The sequence below is a fragment of the Salmo salar genome, chromosome ssa01, assembly GCF_905237065.1.
Source record: "Salmo salar chromosome ssa01, Ssal_v3.1, whole genome shotgun sequence".
In the NCBI taxonomy this organism is placed as follows: domain Eukaryota; kingdom Metazoa; phylum Chordata; class Actinopteri; order Salmoniformes; family Salmonidae; genus Salmo; species Salmo salar.
The window spans coordinates 69,099,528-69,122,385 of record NC_059442.1 but is presented as its reverse complement, the minus strand read 5'-3'; the positions used below and the strand labels follow the sequence as shown (position 1 = coordinate 69,122,385).

At 42.1% G+C, this 22,858-nt stretch overlaps 1 protein-coding gene across 1 annotated transcript in view; it reads right to left on the bottom strand.

Moving 5' to 3' along the window:
- Positions 1-1,176: 1,176 nt before the first annotated feature.
- arid5b (AT-rich interaction domain 5B) overlaps positions 1,177-22,858 on the bottom strand; it is a 78,533-nt gene continuing 56,851 nt past the window's right edge. Inside the window, exons 5-10 of the mRNA XM_014205248.2 lie at positions 21,305-21,435; positions 20,609-20,849; positions 14,815-14,867; positions 13,171-13,268; positions 4,038-4,251; positions 1,177-3,895 (exon numbers count right to left, since the gene is read on the bottom strand). Of these exons, the coding sequence (XP_014060723.1) occupies positions 1,973-3,895; positions 4,038-4,251; positions 13,171-13,268; positions 14,815-14,867; positions 20,609-20,849; positions 21,305-21,435 (2,660 nt within the window). The 3' untranslated portion in view covers positions 1,177-1,972. The remainder of the gene's footprint in view (positions 3,896-4,037; positions 4,252-13,170; positions 13,269-14,814; positions 14,868-20,608; positions 20,850-21,304; positions 21,436-22,858) is intronic.

Below are 22,858 nucleotides of genomic sequence, written 5' to 3'. Positions count from 1 at the left end.
TGGCATTCTCTCAACCAGCTTCACCTGGAATGATTTTTCAACAGTCTTGAAGGAGTTCCCACATATGCTGAGCACTTGTTGGCTGCTTTTCCTTCACTATGCGCTCCAACTCATCCCAAACCATCTCAATTGGGTTGAGGTTAGGTGATTGTGGAGGCCAGGTCATCTGATGCAGCATTCTATCACTCTCCTTGGACAAATAGCCCTTACACAGCCTGGAGGTGTGTTGGGTCATTGTCCTGTTGAAAAACAAAATTATAGTTTCACTAAGCGCAAACCAGATGGGATGGAGTATCACTGCAGAATGCTGTGGTAGCCATGCTGGTTAAGTGTGCCTTGACAGTGTCACCAGAAAAGCACCATCACACCTCCTCCTCCATTATTTGCGGTGGGAACTACACATGCAGAGATCATCCATTCACCTACTCTGCGTCTCACAAATACATAGTGGTTGGAACCCAAAATCTCAAATTTGGACTCATCAGACCAAAGGACAAATTTCCACTGGTCTAATCTCCATTGCTTGTGTTTCTTGGCCCAAATAAGTCTCTTTTCTTATTGGTGTCCTTTAGTAGTGGTATCTTTGCAGCAATTTGACCATGAAGGCCTGATTCACACAGTCTCCTCTGAACAGTTGATGTTGAGATGTGTCTGTTACTTGAACTCTGTGAAGCATTCATTTGAGGTGCAGTTAACTTTAATAAACTTATCCTCTGCAGCAGAGGTAACTCTGGGTCATCCTTTCCTGAGGCGGTCCTCATGAGAGACAGTTTCATCATAGTGCTTGATGGTTTTTGCGACTGCACTTGAAGAAACTTTCTTGAAATTTGAAGAAAGTTCTTGACATTTTCCAGATTGACTACTTAGTAATGATGGACTGTCGTTTCTCTTTGCTTATTTGAGCTGTTCTTGCCATAATATGGACTTGGTCTTTTACCAAATAGGGATATCTTTTGCATACCTCCCATACCTTGTCACAACACAACTGATTGGCTCAAACTCCACTGCTTAACTTTTAACAAGGCACACCTGTTAATTGAAATGCATTCCATTTGACTACCGCTTGAAGCTGGTTGAGAGAATGCCAAGAGTGTGCAAAGCTGTCATCAAGGCAAAGTGTGGCTACTTTGAAGAATCTCAAATAAAACATATTTTGATTTGTTTAACACTTTTTTGGTTACTACATGATTCCATATATTTCACAGTTTTGATGTCTTAACTATTATTCTACAATGTAGAAAATAGTAACAATAAAGAAAAACCCTGGAATGAGTAGTTGTATCCAAATTTTTGACTGGTACTGTACATACAATACCTCAGGACCTTGTGGTTTTTTACAGCACCGTGGTTTAACACAGTAATTCCTAAGAATACAGATGTAGTTGGCTTATACATGAACAGAAACAGGCCAAAGCACCACACTAGAGAGCTCTAAAAAGATATTAAAAACTTGATTGAAGGTGGAGTAGCCTAATGCTTAACAGCTGCATTAACTTTTCCAATGGCAAACTTTGCGTAAAGAGTCTATTTTAGATAGGCCCCTCATGTTTTTTGTGTATTTCAACCTGATAAAATCCACAGAACACATTTGGAGGATGAGGTTGTTGCATTGCAGTGATGTAGTCCATCCCTTTGGAGACCCAGCAAATCTGATTATCCCCGGACATGCATGCCAATGGCTTTTCTCTGTCTCCCGTCCCTCCACACTCAAAGATAGTAAGAACCTGACTGTTGAGCGAGAGAAAGGACCTGGTTGGTGAACACAAACACTACAGAGTGCAAATTGAGACAAGGTAACTTAAGTGGTGATACAGCACAGTGCAAAAACAAACAAGAAATACAAAAAATGTAACTGTGTGCCTGACTAAATCCACCAGCTACAGTTAACCAGTGTTGTCATGCTAACTGAATAATAGAACACTAGATCCACTGTCCCAGGTAGAGACAGTTAAGCTCCATGTGGGTTTGTCTGTTAGAGTCTGGTGCTGGGGTGCATGGAGGACAGCTGTGGGTGGGTAAGTGTGGACAGGGGGTACAGGTGGTGCAGGAGGTCCCCGTACAGGGCCGCCCCCCCAGGGTGCCTGTAGAAGTGATGGGGGCTGGGCTGTGAGGCCATCAGCTGCCTCTGTAGCATCATGGAGTGGAAGGCTAGTGGAGGGACCAGGGGGGACACAGCTGTCTGGCTCTTCAGGTACTGGAGGTTGTGATGGAGGGCGTCCTGCATCCCGGGGTACATCCCTGGGTAGAAGGGCGCGTGGGGAGGGTAGGTGTGGCCCTCGGGAATGTGGAGGTGGATGGCGTGCGCCGGTTCAGCTGGTTTGAGCTCCTCCCCCTGTGGGTCGCCCCTGCGGACAGAGCCGGCGGGGTGCATGGGGGTCACCACTCGCACCTTGCGGTCTGGCACCCCCTCGTTCTCTAGTTCCCCCAGGCTTCTTTTAATGGGTCTGGAGGCACTGACAGTCTCAGCGTGGCTTTTAGGGTTGAAGAAGGGCTGAGGGGGGTCTGGGTTTTGTTTTGGGGTAGATATAGTCATGGGGAGGACTCTGCATGCTTTGGGGTGATAGTCTAAACTCTGATGCATCATGGGATATGGGAGGCCACAGAAAGAGGGCTTTGTGAAAGACATCCTTTGAGTGACAGGCTTGGAAATACTGAAATCACGGGGTTCCTCGTCCAATGGTCTATCCCCATGTGTTTGTGTCCTCTCAGAGAAGTGGGGAGCTCTGTAAGCCAACCCTTCTCTGTCAGGATTGTTTAAGCTGAAGCCCTCGCTGCCCTGACATTCCCCGATAAAATGTCCTTGTTTGTCTCTGTTGGGATAATTGGCCATTCGCTCTTGACTCAGACAGTTCTCTGTCTGCCGGTAGAGGTTGTGTAGGTGAGGGGAGGAGTAGCAGTCACCTGCAAAGCCTGGTGGTGCCTGACTGGGGTGCTGCTGCATCCGTGTCTCCCCTGCATTCTCCACTCCATCCTGGTGCTCAGTCCTGTGGAGGTAGTGGTGCCAGGGGGGGTTGAGCCGGTGCTGGAAGTGGCTCACTCTGCAAGTGAAAGGCTCAGACAGATCCCCCAGAGGACTCCTCTCTTGCTGGGGTTTGACGCTTTGGGCGTGCTGGATGACAGAAGGCCTGAAGACAGGAGCCATCTCTGGGCTGTCCGGGATGGAGTCCTGCCTCAGTTTCACCACCTCCTCTACGCAGCTGTCACTCACATCACCCACGCTGGCTGATGGAGTGGGAGGAGGAAGAGGAGGGGAACTGAATGAGTAATGACTTGTCTCACAGACTTGGGAGAGGAGCTTCTTCTTGGCTAGTGGGGACATGACCCCCAGGTTGTCCTTGGAGTATGCTGTTGGCGTGTGCACGTGACACTGATTTATCTCTTTGTTTTTACTGGGGGAGTCCTGTTTGTCTGTGAGTGACTCTGTAGAGTACAGCTGCAGTGGGGGTGGGCTCTGCTTACACATGGGCAGCACCTTACCCACCCTCCCACCATGTCCATAACCATGACTGTCTGTGTCTTTAGCTACCGGAGTGTCAGGTGTGCTTGGGTCAGCTAGACTGCTATACCTAGGCTTACTGTTGTTGTTGTCCCAGTTGTGTGGATATGGGGTCTTAGAGAGGGTTCCATCGGCTTGGTCCCTTTGCTCAGGGTTAAATGTGTCTGATTGTGGCTGGCTGGGATGTCTCCACTCGGGCTGTGGACACAGGTCACTGTGGAGGACAGGTGTGGCTCGGTGGCAGTCTGTGTTGGGGGGATTCAGGCAGGATACTTCCTCCTGGCTCAATGTCTCCTCTTTCTTCAGGGTGTGTTGTAACTCTTCTTCAGGCTCCTTTCTGGGAAGAGGATCCTGCTTCATCACTGCAGGCTCCTGGTTCTCCTCTTTCTCCTCAGATACCTTAGTGGGAAAACATGCCATAATGTTATTCAATACATATACATGATGCATGTGTGACGTTGGCATATGTTATCTTTCTAAGAAAGAGTGTGTGTGAACGAGAGAGTGTGAGACAGACGGGCAGAAAATGAGTAGGACTGACCTGTGAGAGCTCCCGGCTTTTTGCTGTGTCGTCGCTCTCTCTCTCCTTCCTGGCCACCTGTCTCTGGTTTAGTCCACCTTTAGGTCGTTTCGCTGTGACCCCTTTTGGTTTGGCACCCCCCTCTTGGGCCCCATGCTCCTGTTTTTTGGGTTTGGCTGAGGGGAGGGGTTTGTCCTTCTCTCCTTTGGTGTACCTCTCATAGGGTAGGAGGAGCCTGGAAAGATCAGAGGGGAAGAGACTGAGTTAACCTTAACCTAAAACAAAGTTAAGGCTATAAATGTATCACCTCTTAGGAATGCTGTTACACACCCTGCCCATGTAGCTGCAATGAAACATGTCGAAATATCAACACATTTTTAAAGATTAACAACTACGCGGTCTCTCATAAGTGGTGCTAGGAATAAAACTGCAATCAATTTATAAGAATTCCCCCACACACGATTACCTCTGCATGTGTTATTAGGTGTCAACATTTCGGGTTTGGGACCTTTTTCAAGACATGACAGTCAATAATGAAAAGGTCCAACTTAAATTGTAAGAGGACATTCACATCTAGATAAACCAGAGATGCTAGGCCTACAACTGTGGCATAGACAAAGACACAACTTGAATTAAATCTGAAATTCTGAAAGGAACTTTCAACCTTAATTTTGACACTTGACTGACCAGAGTACACTGGTGGTGGGCGTGAGTCAGTTAGTATAGACTATAGAGCATGCTTCAACACAGAGCTGGTATGTGCTGAGAGAGCTGGGAAGCCAACTAACACCTGGCATAGGGCCCGGAGATGAGGCAAGACTGAGGCCCCCAGTGAGGGCGTGTTAATCTTTACATCACATTACCAGGGAAACAGTTAACACACTACAGCTGCTAGAGTAACTAAAAAAACATCCATTCTAACTGAGCTGTGCTGTTGATGAGACTACAGGGCGGGTTCTGACACCATGGGGGTTATTATCACCAAGGTCTTATCAAATGTGTGAAACAATATAAGGACTGACGAAAATGCTGAGAAAAACATGTGGCATACTCTAGGTTAAACACCACAAAACATTACAGTATCAAATATCGAAAAGAGGTACCAGCCAGTGATGAAATGTTCAATATTATTTTGGAAAGCCTCGCCTCACCCATTCCTTTGTGAGGCCAGCTTTCATGATAGCAATCCAAATGCTATTAGGAAACAACTTAGGCATGAACACGTTCTCATGTGTGCACATTAAGTAGTTGCTCAATTCCCTTTTTAAGGGACATTGTGGTAGAACAAACAAGGAATCATTAGTGGTTCGCTTGTTCACAAACAGAAATGCCTTTAAAGTACCAGTGCAGTCAAAAACGTGATTTTCCTGTGTTTTAAATGTACACTGTATTTCCACACTATGAAGTTGGAATAATACTGTGAAATGTTGAAAATTATGATAATGCCCTTTTAGTGTAACAGCTGTTTGAAAAGACCACTTGAAATATCAGTCTGTTTTGGTGGGATGGTGTTTTGGTCTGCCTGGTGACATCACGACACTCGCCAGAGGTAGCGCACGACACTCGCACGACAGTTGCCCCCCTTGAAGCAGGGCAGTGTAAGCAGAATTGTCTCATTGAGCTATTTTTTTTGTTACCTTTATTTAACTAGGCAAGTGAGTTAAGAACAAATTCTTATTTACAATGACGGCCTACCCCGGCCAAACCCTAACCTGGACGACGCTGGGCCAATTGTGCGCCGCCCAATCACGGCCGGTTGTGGTACAGCCTGGAGTCGAACCCGGGTCTGTCGTAACGCCTCTAGCACTGAGATGCAGTGCCTTAGACCGCTGTGCCACTCAGCAACAATAATAGCTAACACTCATACAGTATAAATGGTAATAGCAGAGCAATGTTTTTTAAAAGGCTGAAATGTATGCAAATTTTCCTAATATCTGAGACTTGTTTTATTGAGTTTTTACCTGAAATTGCAGTAACAGCCTGTTACATTCTGAAATTGTTACAGTAGCTGCTGGCTGCAATGAGCCACGTAAAACTATGGAAGCCCATCCCCACCACCAAACACATGTCAAATGCAGATCATACAAATAGGATATGTTTTTTCATTGTAATATTGTGTGGACATTTCAGAGGTGGCACCACAGGTCCCTGAGTGGTGGGGGGGGGTAAATTGTTTTCCTGGGGCCCAGAGTTTTACCCGATCGCGTAGTAACCTAAACAACTCCGGACCCTGGTTGTAGCCACTAGCGGTTCTGGGGGGGGGGGCAGTGCCCCTGTGACAACAATTTTGGACCCCCTTGTGGCGCCCCTAAATGTGGAGTATGAAATAATTTGTACATAACACATTTTTGCTATCGTTCTTTTTTTACATCAGTTATTAGACAGTGGTCTTGAACATGGTCTTTTGCCTGCTAATGCCTGCAATGCAGTGAAGAAAACGATATGACAACAATAACGTCTAATGTAACTGGCCCCTCTAACAGTACAACTGGCCCCAGCTTGGCCCCCCAGTTGAAATGGTCTTGAACCGCCACTGGTTGTAGCATACGACATAGTAATAAATCATCTGTAAAAACAACAATTTTATATGGGCTATGATTGGACCAGATTATTTTTATAATCAGGTCATCTGGTAAAAAAAAAACTGGCCCTAGGGAGGATGAAAACATTAAAACCCTTTACACAGACAGAGACAACAACTGCAATTGGACAAAAACTAACTGGGCTGAGTTCGCTGTATGCAGGGTGGCATCGTGTAGGCCTTTGCATCTGTAATTAAAAAGATACTCACACAGTATGTCATCACTGTTGATTGACTTAATTCCAATCAATCATTTTGGATTAAAAAGGCCTAGGTAGCCTAGCCACCGAAGTGTGAATATAAACCACATTTGATCACATTCACATTTTCTCAGAACAGAAATAAATGGGCCTATTTTAAGCAATAAAAACAGAGCTTAGGCTATAAAAACATGACGTTACATTTCCCCTGGCCAGGCCCAGATGGGATCAGAGTGCATAGGCTTCTCTAGGCTACCTGCAGCTGTGGTTGTTATCAGGAGGCTACAGTTGATCAGACTGAAGCACAGACTAATTGTGCACGTTGACAAATCATGAGGCATTTACATTTTTGGTGGTGGGTATGGCCTTCCATATAAAACATCTTGTTGTGGTGAATTCACTTATTCTCACGGTTTCAGTCGCCATTTGCTTTTACCACATGATGTTTTATATGATATTGATAAAAATTAAGCCTAGTTTTGGGGTTAATCGTACATTTTTGATAGGCTAACGTTAATTGATGAAGACATGCTGTTAGCAACTCTGTGCTTGTGGAATGAAGCTAAAATGTAATGAGTGTAGCCTACAGATGAGAAAATAAACCCTTTGTCTGCACATATAGTACCAGTCAAAAGTTTGGACACACCTATTCATTCAAAGGTTTTTCTCTATTTTTACTATTTTTACTATACAATGTAGAAAATAGTTAAAAAAAAAAAAATAAAAAATAAAACCTGGAATGAGTAGGTGTGTCCAAACTATTGACTGGTACTGTACATGCTTGTGAATTGTTGCATTATTCAAGAGTGTAATATGGTTTGGTTGCATTATTCAATAGTGTGATATGTTTTAGAAGAACATTTTCTGTCATTGTTGAATATTTTGTGCTTACTGTGATATTTATGGTCAATTTGAGCAGTGGACCAAAAATGTTGCGTTGCCAGCCACAACGTAAGGCAAGGATGTAATGTTATTGAAAAGTAGAATTATCCTTCACCACCCTGCTCCTCAGACTCTCCTTTACACAGTATCTTGTAATGGAAATAGGGCCTAAGAAAGAGATTTCCAAACCTCTCTGCCAATAACATCTAGTTTTCAGTTTTCCCCTCCCCACTCAGACCACTCCCTGACACTCCTAGCAAAATTCTTGCTTTAGAAATTGCTCTTTTATTTGAAAACAATCACAGTAAGGTACTTAATTGTTACCGAGAAATTTGATACTGAGATAAAAACGTCTGCATTGGTTCAAGCGGCTCAGTGGGATTTCTCAGAACCAAACTGCTGGCAGCAGAGGCAGTAAAACTAAATTTCATACAGCTGGCACCGGGCCCCAGGCCAAGAAAGGAAATGTACGATTAAATGTGACTTATTTGAAAGAGGGAGAAGGAGAAAATAGAGACGGCGAGAGAGAGAAGAAAGACAGATGTTAATGGAGTGAAAAAATTATTCACCATAAACCACTGCACCATTGAGAAATAATGCGGTGAACTCGACGTGACTTACTGTATAAATAGAGTAAGGAAAATAGGGAGCAATTTCATATACACTGACATTTCAGGTCTGCAAAGATACTGTACCATCTGCTGTAAGAATGAATACCATGCCTTTCTGAGTTTGGCGTCTAGCAATACCAATTACAAATCAGTATCTATCAGCAGACATGGATGAGAATGAAATAATCCTGCATTGAGTTTTAGGAGCTAGGCTACAGACGAAGACACACAGTTCTATCGGATCAATTCACACGGGGGGGCTCAGTCGGGGGCTCAACTTACTGTTTAGAGTTAGAATAATAGAATACACAAAGTGCAATTTCGAAATTTGGTTCTGAATCTGCAGTTTTTCTATTGTTATGTCAGTCACTAACAGTCAGTCAATTAGCCCAAGTCAGCTAATTATTTCGCTTAGGGCCCCCAAAAGGCTAGGGATGGCTCTGACTGCAAGTGTGGATATGGATGTGGGTATGTAAACGCACGAGCGAATGCGGTCTCTCATGACGAAATCCAATATTTTTGAGGCCCCCAACCCCATCAAATTTGCCCTGCACTACATTAATTCTCCAGAATGCCACTGAGAGGTGGGGGTACCGTCCATACTGGTGTGCTTGTCACATCTCAGTGGAACATTCTCCTTTAAATCCATGTTACATCACAATTGTTAAACTCAATATTCCAGACAGTCTTTTATTTTATTTATTTTTGGAAATGAAAAAAAAGTAACACTGTTCTTTTAGCACGGCAGGATTATTTTCTGCTTCTCTGTCGCTGAACAGTTAACTATGAAAACTCACATTATAAATAGCACCCAGTGACTCTGTAAAAGACCGATAATAAGTACAGGGAGAGCATATAACATTCTCCTGATCACATAATACAGCAATGATAATACAATATGACTTATGTAAGTAGTAATTTCCTGAAAGCAGGGGGCCGGGTAGGGTGTGCAATCGAGAGGCCATGAAAGGAATTCAGTCCACATGTGAATGCAGCAGGGAGGCTCTTTGCACAGTGATAGGCTACATTTATGTAAATATAGGGCTTTCTCTTATATAAATCCTTGGTTGAGTTCAAAGCAGGAAATGCCTCTCAGGAACACTTCTCGTAATGAATATCACAGGCAATACCAAAATCAAATGCAGCATACTTTCCTGCACACTAGAGGGCAGAATGAGCACAACATGACATGGAAAAGTCAATGAGGGAATTACTCAATGAGGGAAGGAGAGCTTACATTTTTGTGAGGTCAATAAATACTTAACTTCCGCTCATGGCTATTCATCATTGAGCCTTTACATGAGCAGCCATTTTCTATGATGTTCATGGTAGATTTGAGTACGTAACCTATCCACTAATAAAACATTAAAAAGTTCAATAGGCAAAAGAGACAGACAGTGATTTCTCTAGCATATTGGAATGTAATTAGGCTAAAGACATTTCTTAGTATAATGTATTGTTGTAAGATTATTTGGAAATCACTACAATTGTAATTCAGTGACATAGTCAATTAAGCATGTCTGTCCCATTAAAATAATGCACTTACATGCCAAACAAGCAAATATGTTTTTATCAACAGTTAGCTGGTCTGTCATCTGAGTTAAAGGGGATTGACCTGTGGAATCCAAGAAATGCCTAAGTCACCAAAGCGCCGGAAAACCCCTATAGGCTATTTCATTCAGTACTTTTCCTGGTGCTGAAATTTATTTGAGCTGGCGTTCTGTTTAGTTCAGAGGTTTTCTTAATGCGTTAACGGAACCCTATTTTGGGATAGTTTTAAAACAACCTCTTGAAGAGAAGAAGCATAACATAAAATACATATTCATCACCAACTGTTATGTTTAGGCTGCTTCAAAGAACTGGCAAAACAATAACTTCTGTCTGTACAAAAGCAAATACCAATCTTCAGAGCTGAGTCAGAGCGGGATAAACAGACATTGTTCCCTCAGCTTTGGAAAGATTTGGCTTCAAAGCCTCTCTTTTGTAGAAAGTCAACCACTTCAAGTGATCCTGATTCACGCAGTTAAACAGGGCAGTGAAAGGCCTTTTGTCGAGTCTGGAAATACCAGATCTAAAAATGACCTTTACCATTCCCCCAAGGCTAAACTCCATTCAACTGCACACAGCTAACCTTAATCATGACAGGTGTTGAGCAATGGATGGTAAGTGTTTGTATTAACTGCTAGATATTATGTCTGTTGTTCACTGTGTAGAACATTATGTTCTTCAATCCAATCTCAACATTAGGAACAGATTTATAATATAATGAAAAGAGTCTGTTCATCATTATACATCAACAAAAATCACATGCACTGTTCCTAAGCCAAAGGCAAGAATGTTTAAAATAATACTGTGACTTGTTATCAGTATTTCCGAATGTCTAACTCTGCAAGTATGGCACAATTTGGAAGCCCCTAAATGCAAACACTAGGTTTAAAAGCCTTGTATATTTCATGTATTTCTTTGTTGTGTCAGGTGAATGAGGAGGGAGAGCAATCAAACTTCCTTCATCTAAGTGCTATCACAGCTGTAATCTGTCCAGTAGTTTTTTCCTATAGCTTGTCATTTTAGGTTCTTACAGCAATGTGTTTTTTTTTTTACTCGCGTTGTACGATTTGTAATAAAGAGACTTGAGTGTTGCATAGAGGAACAAGAAGCAACACAGAGTAAGGGCTGTGTTTAGGATTTAGTCTACTCTAACATGATCCACGGGGTGGCGACTTGCCAAGTTGTTCCAATTTGTCATGAGTCTATACACTGTGGGATGCATTTTCAATTTGAGGTGCAGCTTGAGTGAGTGCAGAGGCACACCAATACGAGGAGGAATGCATACAAGAATCAATGATATCATCTGCAATGTATGCAAAAGAAACCAACCTTGTATCCAAACCAAATAAATATTCACAGTCTAGTGTGTACATGTGGTTATTCATCAGATAGAAAACGGACATTACCTGGTATATTAACTAATATGAGTGGAATTTATTGTTATTTGTTATCCTCTGTACAACCTCTGAGAAAATAATTTTCAATTCCCTCCACTGTTGCCATGGATATTCCCCCCTGCAATTACATAAAAAATCCTATGCATGGCAGGCATTAAATCTGCATTAACACAGGAACTATCAGAGTGACAACATGTACAGTATAAATGTACTGTTTCTGTAGCAGTAGCAGCTCACACAGAAAGTGAGAGCTTAAATAACTAACGGCAGCAAAAAGCCACTGACCTGTATAATCAAAGAATCAGCATGAAGCGACATGCAGGGAGAGAATGCAGCAGTCTATTTCAAGGTTATTGATGCCATCTTTTCATGACCTCATTTTTAATTCAGGGAGCAGAGCTCTGACAGCTAATCTTGGGAAACGGTTTAAATAAATATCATTAAAGCTTTCCCAGCTGGAGCTTTAGACCTTGGGTTGGACGTTAAATATAGATTGTTCCCTTTAAGCTAATGCACAGTAGAATGGCTGCAATGAGCAACTTTCCAAATGACAAGTACCTCAGAATGAACAGAACAAAAGATAACCTATGTTCTCTACTGCCTGCTGCTCAACGCCATAAATACAGTCATTATTTCGATCTCTATCATTGAAAATAATTTCTCCAAGGCAACCGTTTCAGATGACTTCCATTAAAGAGGTAAATGGATAATGTGGATCAGTTCAAATTGCAGTCAGGGCTTGGGGACATTCAAAGTCCCAAACAAAAGACCAAGATCAGCGCGTTCAGTTAATATAGTGCAATTACAACCAAATGTTTCCACTACTTCTGACTTAGGGGGGGTAAATCAAAAGACACTAGGATAAATGTTGCATGCTCTAGTTTAAATGACTTATTGTGTTCTCAATGCTGAGTAATCATTAAGGGAAAACAACGACGCCACCAGGGACCAAACACATACTTCACCAAACCGACAAACAGGGTCATTTATCATATACTTCCAAGGGAGAGAGAATAGCTTTGTTTCCTGAGCTAATACGATGAAGTTAATTGCCCTCCTAGCTGCTGGAATAGTGAGCCTCAGCTAAAATTCTCCTCCCCTGGCCTGTTTGGGTTCAGCTGAGATTTCCCGCTCTCTTTCTGACAGGGTGATATTCACTGCAGTGGGGATATTTTGGGGATGTATTGATTCAGCACAATTTCTCAGCTTTCTGTGGCTGTATTGAGAAAGGCCAGCGCAGCAGTCACACCTCACTGGTCCCCCCCAACCCCCTGTGCTGACACTGTCTATACCAGTCCTCCTACTCATGCAGGGCTAGGAAAGGGCTTTCAAAAGGCAGAGCAAATACAGTCCCTTCTGGCTGCACAGGAAGTTTAATTAAGCTGCAGTGCTATTTGGGATAATCTAACTACTCAACCATATTCAAGTATCCAATTTGGTATGAACTCGTACATAGACAGAGCATAGATAAACCTACACATATTGACTGAGCAATTCAGCCTGGCTGTTTGTCATTTGCCTAGATCTATAGACATACTCACTATATGCATTCACAATATTGCTCTGCATGCCCTCTTTTGACACGTAATCTGTGTGTGCATGCATAATATCCTCAGGCTCCCCCAGGATCATATCCGTTTGCTGTTTGCTTTGGTTCAGACCATCTCAATAAAAAAGGCTGGTTGGAGAGAGAGAAGTGTGAATGGTTTGGTGAATATAGCTGTGCTCTGTGTTAGTATGCATGGAGCAGCAGTGTGAGAGAGAGTCTGTGGACATGGCTAAAGACATCATTACATTTGACATCATGTCAGGAATAGGAAGGAAGCCTTACTTCCCTAAGCATGGTTTACATACACCTGATACTGGGGCTGAGAGTAGCGCTCCTCTTCCTCCACTGCATTAGGAAAATGGGACAGGGCTTTGTTAATAACTCACCTCTCGTAGTGTCTTCGTGTGCATGTGGCGGCACTTGTGCTCCCTGGGTTTCCACCCAGCTCATCATATACATTTTTCCACTGTCTGCGAACTGTGATCTGAGAGAGAAAATCATTTTAATTATGCTGTATATAATTCTGTGACAACATCTTTATAGATAGTGATTTTCCTAGTGTGAGTGGTTAATACTAACAAAGTTATTAAGTGTGCCACAGAGACCATAAAGAATTGTGTCTTTTAAGCCCAGATTGGCTGGGCACCAATTGGTGTATGCCACAGAAATAAAATACATCAAATCACCACTCTCTGATGCAAAACCATCTCCATAACATGCCACCAGCTGTAGCTGGCTACTGCAGTCTCTACCTCAGCAGGGGCAAAACAGGGAAAAGTACAGTACAGTGGTAGAGATGCATTAAATGCCTCCCAAGTGGCTCAGTGGTCTAAGGTACTGCATCGCAGTGCTAGCTGTGCCACTAGAGATTCTGGGTTTGAGCCCAGGCTCTGTCGCAACCGGCTGCGATTGGGAGAGCCATGGGTTGGCGCACAATTGGCCCAGTGTCGTCCGGGTTAGGGGAGGGTTTGGCCAGCAGGGATGTCCTTGTCCCATCGAGCACTAGCGACTCCTGTGGCGGGCAGTGCACGCTGACATTTTGTGACGTTTTTATTTGTTTTGGTCTTCAGCAATGTTTTCTTTAGGCTGTTAATGCACACAGAAAACTTTCTCGAGGCAAGCTGAAGTCGTTAGCCAAAGTCTACACCCCATTGTCGGTGATTGGTCAACAGTAGGGATTCTTCAATGAAATGTTTGTTGTAATTCAACAAGAGACAAATTGTTTATGTCCATTTTTTCACTTGAGAAATACCGACCCAAACACCTTGGTTAGATGTAAAATTGCTCTACTAAGATCACCTCGGCAAAAACATCAAAATTAACAACATTTCTTGAGTTATCTTAGATTAATTCTGACTATTTTGAGGAAGTGTATACTGACTAAGGTGTCTCAAGATGGACAAATATCTATTGCTGCTCTTTTCTCATGTTCAGGGCAAACTTTTAAAGGAGTATGTGAGCACACTCATTTGGTCAAACCGAAGCATGCAGAAGACTTATGATGCCACAGAGTGATGAGTTATACCATTAAATACATACTGTAACTACACAAACCAACCACATGGCTTCCTGCTCACAAAGCAAGCATGAAAGTGATAATCAGCTGTAGATAAAAAGACTTCAAAGGAAACGCATCCCGATTAAATGACAAGTTTCCTGTTTATAGTTTGGCGGCTCGTCTCTCTGTATGACTATATGTGACTAACGAACTAACCAATATTCACAATACATTTACTCTTCACATCAAAAGACGTAACAATTTTGGAAACACTTCCCAAATTACTACTGAACAAATGTGAGGTACACTGCCAAGCGAAAGGTCCCCATTCTGCTGTCTCACTGTATCTAATAGACACCTTGATTTTAGAGCCTCAACATGGGAAAAAAATTACAGACTTCACAAATTTCCCTGAAATGGGAGGGTAACGTGTTTTCCACTTAGAGGAGGTTTAAAACAACGGTATCATTTTGCGAAATGTGGGCCTGACCAAGATTGTGAAGTATGGCGCAGGACATATGTAAACACTTACCAACTCATATCCTCCGAGTTTCTGAGCAGCTTGAAACATAGTCCAAAGGTTTACTGTTAGAGGGACAACAAACAGGGAGATCAATGGTATTCAGTCAGATCAACAAATGCAAATATACTGTCACATACACTGCATTCGGAAAGTTTTAGACATTATTGCAAATGTACAGTACCAGTCAAAAGTTTGGACACATCTACTCATTCAAGGGTTTTTCTTTATTTTTTACTATTTTATACATTGTAGAATAATAGCGAAGACATCAAAACTATGAAATCACACATATGAAATCATGTAGTAACCAAAAAAGTGTTAAATCAAAATATATTCTATAATTGAGATTCTTCAAAGTAGCCACCCTTTGCTTTGATGACAGCTTTGCACACTCTTGGCATCCTCTCAACCAGCTTTATGAGGTAGTATTTTATTTAACCATTATTTAACTAGCCAAGTCAGTAAAGAACAAATTCTTATTTACAATGACGGCCTACTTGTAAAGCCCCCCTGGCCAAACCCTCTGCTAACTCGGACGACGCTGGGTCAATTGTGGGACTCCCGATCATGGCCGGTTGTAATACAGCCCGGGATCGAACCTGGGTCTGTAGTGACACCCCTGAGATGCAGTGCCTTAGACCGCTGTGCCACTCGGGAGGCTCACCTGGAATATATTTCAATTAACAGGTGTGGCTTGTTAAAAGTTAATTTGTGGAATTTCCTTCTTTCCTTCTAAATGCGTTTGAACCAATCCATTGTGTTGTGACAAGGTAGAGGTGGGATACAGAAGATAGCCCTATTTGGTAAAAGACCAAGTCCATATTATGGCAAGAACAGCTCAAATAAGCAAAGAGAAATGACAGTCCATCATTACTTGACATGAAGGTCAGTCAATACAGAACATTTCAAGTGCAGTCGCAAAAAACATGAAGCGCTATGATGAAACTGGCTCTCATGAGGACCGCCACAGGAAAGGAAGACCCAGAGTTACCTCTGCTGCAGAGGATCAGTTCATTAGAGTTAACTGCACCTCAGATTGCAGCCCAAATAAATGCCAATACCATCCCTATGGTGAAGCATGGTGATGGCAGCATCATGCTGATTGCAGCCCAAATAAATTCTTCACAGAATTCAAGTAACAGACACATCTCAACATCAGCTGTTCAGAGAAGACTGCGTGAATCAGGCCTTCATGGTCAAATTGCTGCAAAGAAACCACTACTAAAGGACACCAATAATAAGAAGAGACTTGCTTGGGCCAAGAAACAATGGACATTAGGAATGGACATTAGACCTGTGGAAATCTGTCCTTTGGTCTGATGAGTCCAAATTTTAGATTTTTGCTTCCAACCGCCGTGTCTTTTAGAGACGCAGAGTAGGTGAACATATGATCTCTGCATGTGTGGTTCCCACCGTGAAGCATGGAGGGGGTGGGATGGTATGGGGGTGCTTTGCTGGTGACACTGTCAGTGATTTATTTAGAATTCAAGGCACACTTAACCAGCATGGCTACCACAGCATTCTGCAGCGATACGCCATCCCATCTGGTTTGCGCTTAGTGGGACTATCATTTGTTTTTCAACAGGAAAATGACCCAAACCACACCTCCAGGCTTTGTAAAGGCTATTTGACCAAGGAGAGTGATGGAGTGATGCATCAAATGACTGGCCTCCACAATCACCCGACCTCATCCCAATTGAGATGGTTTGGAATGAGTTGGACCGCATAGTGAAGGAAAAGCTGCCAACAAGTGCTCAGCATATGTGGGAACTCAAGACTGTTGGAAAAGCATTCCTCATGAAGCTGGCTGAGAGAATTCCAAGAGTGTGCAAACTGTTATCAAGGCAAAGGGTGGCTACTATGAAGGATCAAAAATGTATTTTAATTTGTTTAACACTGTTTTTTTTGCTACTACATGATTCTAAATGTTTTATTTAATCATTTTGATGTCTTCACTATTATTCTACAATGTAGAAAATAGTAAGAATAAAGAAAAACCCTTGAATGAGTAGGTGTGTCCAAACTTTTTGTCTGGTACTGTATATAAAAAAAACCCGGAAATATCACATTTACATATGTATTCAGTACTTTGTTGAAGCACCTTTGGCAGCGATTACAGCCTCAAGTCTTCTTGGGTATGATGCTACTAGCTTGGCACACCTGTATTTGGGGAGTTTCTCCCATTCTCTGCAGATCCTCTCATGCTCTGTCAGGTTGGATGGGGAGCGTCGCTGCACAGCTATTTTCAGGTCTCTCCAGAGATGTTTGATAGGGTTCAAGTCCGGGCTCTGGCTGGGCCACTCAAGGACATTTAGAGACTTGTCTGCATTATCTTGGCTGTGTGCTTAAGGTTGTTGTCCTGTTGGATGGTGAACCTTCGCCCCAGTCTGAGGTCCAAAGCTCTCTGGAGCAGGTTTTCATTAAGGATCTCTCTGTACTTTGCTCCATTAATCTTTCCCTCGATCCTGACTAATTTCCCAGTCCCATGAAGGCCTTATTCACGCAGTCTTCTCTGAACAGCTGATGTTGAGATGTGTCTGTTACTTTAATTCTGTGAAGCATTTATTTGGGCTGCAATCAGCATGATGCTGCCATCACCATGCTTCACCCTAGGGATGGTATTGGCCAGATGATGAGCGGTGCCTGGTTTCCTCCAGACGTGAGGCTTGGCATTCAGGCCAAAGAGTTCAATCTTGGTTTCATCAGACCAGAGAATCTTGTTTCTCATGGTCTGAGAGTACTAGAGGTGCCTTTTGGCAAACTCCAAGCGGGCTGTCATGTGCCTTTTACTGAGGAGTGGCTTCCGTATGGCCACTCTACCATAAATGCCTGATTGGTGGAGTTCTTCCATCTCCACAAAGGAACTCTGGAGCTCTGTCAGAGTGACTATTGGGTTCTTGGTCACCTCTCTGACCAAGTCCCTTCTCCCCCTATTGCTTGGTTTGGCCGGGCCGGCCAGCTCAAGGAAGAGTCTTGGTGGTTCCAAACTTCTTCCATTTAAGAATGATGGAGGCTGCTGTGTTCTTGGGGACCTTCAATGCTGCAGAAATGTTTTGGTATCCTTCCCCAGATCTGTGCCTCAACACAATCCTGTCTCGGAGCTCTAAGGACAATTCCTTCGACCTCATGGCTTGGTTTTTGCTTAACTGAATTTACCACAGGTGGACGACAATCAAGTTGTAGAAACATCTCAAGGATGATCAATGGAAACAGGATGCACCTGAGCTCCATTTCGAGTCTCATAGCAAAGGGTCAGAAATACTTATGTAAATAAGGTATCTGTTTTTTATTTATAATACACTTGAAAAAAAATCGAAACCTGTTTTCACTTTGTCATTTTGGAGTATTGTGTGAGATTGATGAGGATTAATAAAAAAAAATTTTTAGAATAAGGCTGTAATGTAAAATATTTTGGAAAAAGTGAAGGGATCTGAATACTTTCCGAATGCACTGTAGCCACATAAACTACTGTAGATACATCCTGACACCTAGCTAGCTCTGTAACACTTCAGCTGAAGGGGATTTGAATAAACACCATTATGAGCATCAAGTATTACTTGACATGTTAGCACTCGTTACCAATGTTGGCTCAAATGCCAATGCCATTTTGCATAGAATTTTACATGCAAAGATCCAATGACAGATGATATCACATGGATTAGAGCGGTTGTGTAGCATAGTGATTAGGCAGGTGATCAAAATCCAACAAAGACCCTTTCAGATGAATCTTGAAATCATTCCATCTATGACAGTATATTTCCCCGCAAACAATGAACCCACTTTATTGTGCGATTTTCCAAACAATGACATTTGTATCTGCTTTCTGTAACATCATTGTAACATCATTTTTAAATGAAGACCTATAAATAAGGAAGGTTCGCCTAGGGAGAAATCCATCAAAATTCAATCTTTGCGTACACAAAGGCTTGCATTTTTCAAAATGACATTTTCCTATCTCTGCATTTGACAGCATTGATTTTTCCTTTCTCCTCTTCCGTGGCTGTTGTCAATGAACAGGCAGAATAACAAAGGAAGCTGGGTGGGTTCTATTTGAACTGCAGAGTGGCATTGTGTTTTCAACTGGATAGCAGCTAAGGCCTATTAATGGGGTTGTTATGCATAGACTGTAATTACCACAATAGCAAGCAGAATTAGGAAGCACAGAAAAAATAAAGAAAATAAGAGAATGCTTCTTTCTTAGATTACTTACTGCCTGTTTTTTCTCTAATTCACTCTATTCAACAGGGCAATTATCACAGAGATAAAGATGGCAAAACAGACTAAACACAATGTAGACAAAAACAGACAAGTTCAAACAGGTAAATACTAAACAAGGCAAAAATAACCTCTCTAAAGGCAGGCTGAAATAATGTGCATCACCTCCCCTACCCAACTCCTCATTCTCCTATTTGCGACTAATGCAATTTAAAATGTGCAATATGATGTCAAACTGTACCAACACTGACACACACTCCCAGCCCCCTCCTTGTACATTCAGAATGTGGTACCAACACTGGGAATAGCTGTTTGTTCAAGTGAATGGAATATAATGAAACCTCTTTTTGTCATGTGGCTTTTCTTCTTCTGATGTTCATTTATCTTACGTCCTGTGCAGCGAGCAGGCACACTGCTAAAGCTAAATAGATGGCAAAGAAGACCCAAAGAAGCTTCCTTTCTGGTGGAACAGATAACAAACTTTGAGCTGGAGCTATAGCATTGCCCTGTGTAGAATATGCCATTACAATAAAGGGGATAGATTGACCGATTCACTTACAGTATTTCACCTGTATCTGCACTGCTCTGTCTGCCCTACATTGTGCTTTAGAGGAAGTGGAATTGGTAGCTCTGTGTGCATTTCAGAGCCAATGGTTTAGAGAAGAATATGTCATTAAATGGCTTCTGTTAAGAATCACACAAAGCATGTAGGAGGCACATTGAAAGAGGACAGGAATACATGTGTATTACCGTTCGACAAACCAGTGCTTTTAAACAGTTGTTTTCTTAATTATAGACCACTCATAAAACAAATACCAAAAACACCATTTCCATAACAGGAAAGTTTTGCTTTGATACTTGAGGCTATTGCAGTGACTGAAAGGAATCATGAAAGCTGATTGCGTCTGAGCATATTTTGTAGTAGTTCTATTTTTTTAAACAGTCAAGTTGCCAAGGACAAGTTTAAATTGCATTATTGGAAGCTTTAATGAGAAGTCTTGCTTGGTTTGTAATTCAGAACATGTACTGTATGTAAAACAGTTGGCGTTATGCTTCGATTCAAACGATGCTATGCTGTAGACTCAGTAACTACAATATGCATGCATACTGAGTCACTATCATATCATCTCAACCACATTGGCCAACTTAAGAACAGCCTCTTTGGTGTGAAGATGACGTCTCTTTCCAAATATCTATATGGGGTTTAATCGTGAACCACAGCTTACATTTGTATAGAGAGACTAACATGTAAAACAGCTCACCTCTTTTTGTATAGAGTGAATTGCACCACAATGACGCATGGCTGTGCCGAGAAATAATATTGAATGACGGTTCTTGTATGGTTCTCTATATAAGACATAATCTTCCCTAGCATGTGAAACCTCATTGTTGTGAAGTGAAACATTCGACCTACATAAGAAGCGTTTGATCTGAGCGAGATGTGCTTCCCATGCATGCGACGCTCTGACAGTGTGAGAAGAAGCGTTATGGACCCACATATGATGCTTTTTACAGGACCTGGTGTGTGAAGATTATATATCCTATATTCAAAGCTTATATGAATATAAAAGGAAGATATTTCACTCACTCTGCTTAAATCCCAGGAAGGGGATCCTATCGATAGGTGTGTCCCTCTCTTTCATGTACTTGTATAGGGCTACTAGGAAGGCCTGCTCGTCTGCACGACTCTCCTTTGATGATTCCTCGTCCTCTTCTTTCTCCTCCTTCTTCTCCCTCTCCACCTTCTCCTCCACAGATGCCTGTTTACAGATCCTGGGTTTGGCCATTGTGCCCCTGGTGGGAACCGTCACCTTGCAGTTAGGTTTTACCTGTAGGAAATATAAGAGTGGGAGTTGAAGGGTTAACACTCAACAGGAAGTGGGGGCTATTTAATGAATGCATGATTCTGTCAAAAGGATTATCATATCACTCCATATAAATCACAACCTTTACATTTTTTAATCAACCAAACTGAAATAAAGTGAAGTGAATGGCGAAGGCACTCAAAGATGGAGGAATTCAGATATGATGTCATTGTTTTAAACTACGGCTAGTGACATGGTTCAATGTGCAAATAAACCAGCATAATCTATATATTTTTTTGCAGTCTGGGAACTAGAATTGGGATCAAGTTTACTGTGCTAATGCAGATACAAAAAAAGAGTAATGGAGAGCAGTGTATAATACAACGAACTTAGCAAAATAGTTATTTGTGGTAAGTACATGGGGGCCACCATCTTTATGCATGCCCACTATTAAATCAAATGTCATGTGACTGGTGTACCTTGGTGGGAGACTTGTTCTCTGGGGTGCTGGGTTCTTGCGGTCCCTGAGGCCCCTGACTGTGGCCCTGGGAGTCCCTTCGCTGGGACACTGACAGTTTCTTCTTTCGTGGCCGACCCTTCAGGTTAGGGGCTGAGAGTATGGGGACAAAACATGTGCTGGTTAGTATCCTAGTGACAATGTTTCTGGGGAAAGAAAGACACAACCACACACAGGGCCTAGGGAAGGAAGATAAGCAAGCTAATTCTGAATTATTTGTATAATAAGCATTTAGCAAATAAACATTTCCATTCTAGGTTTCAGGAGTGTAGCATAAAAACGATGTAAATATCTGAATAACAATTCCAATCCTCTAAAGTTAAATCCATGAGAACATTAGGTGATGTTGTTGCACAACACATACACTGATCTAATCATTATTTCCATTCTTAGTTTCCTTGTAACTCGCTGATTTGAGACCTTCAATATTGTCAGTTATAAAACACATAAACCTGTCTGATTGGAGTCCTTTGTTAGAGGTATGCAGATAATTCCACAGTACACAAAGTATTTTCAAACCACCAGAGTCTTTCTATGGTCACATTTTATGTCAACCACCAACTGTATTGTAACATCTTGGCAGACTGCCTTCCACTGTAACAATAACAATGATAAACTAAAAGGAGAGAGGAGGCACTCGATTTGAGCCAGGTTAAGTCAAGTAGTTCAGAGCGACATTCCGTGTGCAATGACAATTAAATTACGTCCAAGGTTAGAGGCAGCCAGGGGAATAATTTTTTGCCGAATCAAATTCTCATCATGGTTTGAAGAAAAAAAATGTTAAAAAAACAAACCCCAATGAAATCAAGGAGGAAGTAATTACAGTTGGTGAACGCTATTGTGACTCAATGACCTTTCACTTCACATTCTTTCCAAAACAGGCAGAGAAAAAGGCAAGGAAAATTACACCATGTTCTGTAATCAGCTTGGCAACTGCAAGTTTTCACAATACTTGGCCTGATTGTAATACAGGACAGTGCACTGTATTTTATTTTTATTTTCCCTTTCTTTCTATCTTTATTTCTTTCTCCCTCTATAAAGCTGAAGTCTTACAATACCCTGAAGTCCAATCCTTTGCGTAATGGATGACTCATGACTGTTAATACAAACGAGCTGACCTGAGCGCTACCTCATTGAGATTTGTTTTTCACCATGTGACATCAGTTTAAACAAGAGATTCCATTTCTAAAACAGGCCTACGTAGGAAAAAGTGCCTAAATAATACTCTCGGGGCTCTATTTTTCAGCTGGGGTTAAGGAGGTGCTAGTGTCAAACACACGTTAAGTTTGCAATTTCGTCATGTAAAAACTGGCATTTTCCAGCCCTAAAACCAGGTTCGGGCATTTATATGTCTTATATCAGCTCGCTTGCGCTCAGATAGGCAGGGTGGGAATGTTTGAGGTGTGTCCTTAAAAACATGATCCAAAGTGATAATTTCTGGCAGCGTTGTTAGGGATATTTAAGACCAACCAAAAGCTGGTTTTAGCGGTAAAGCAGTTGGTTACAGTGCTATCAG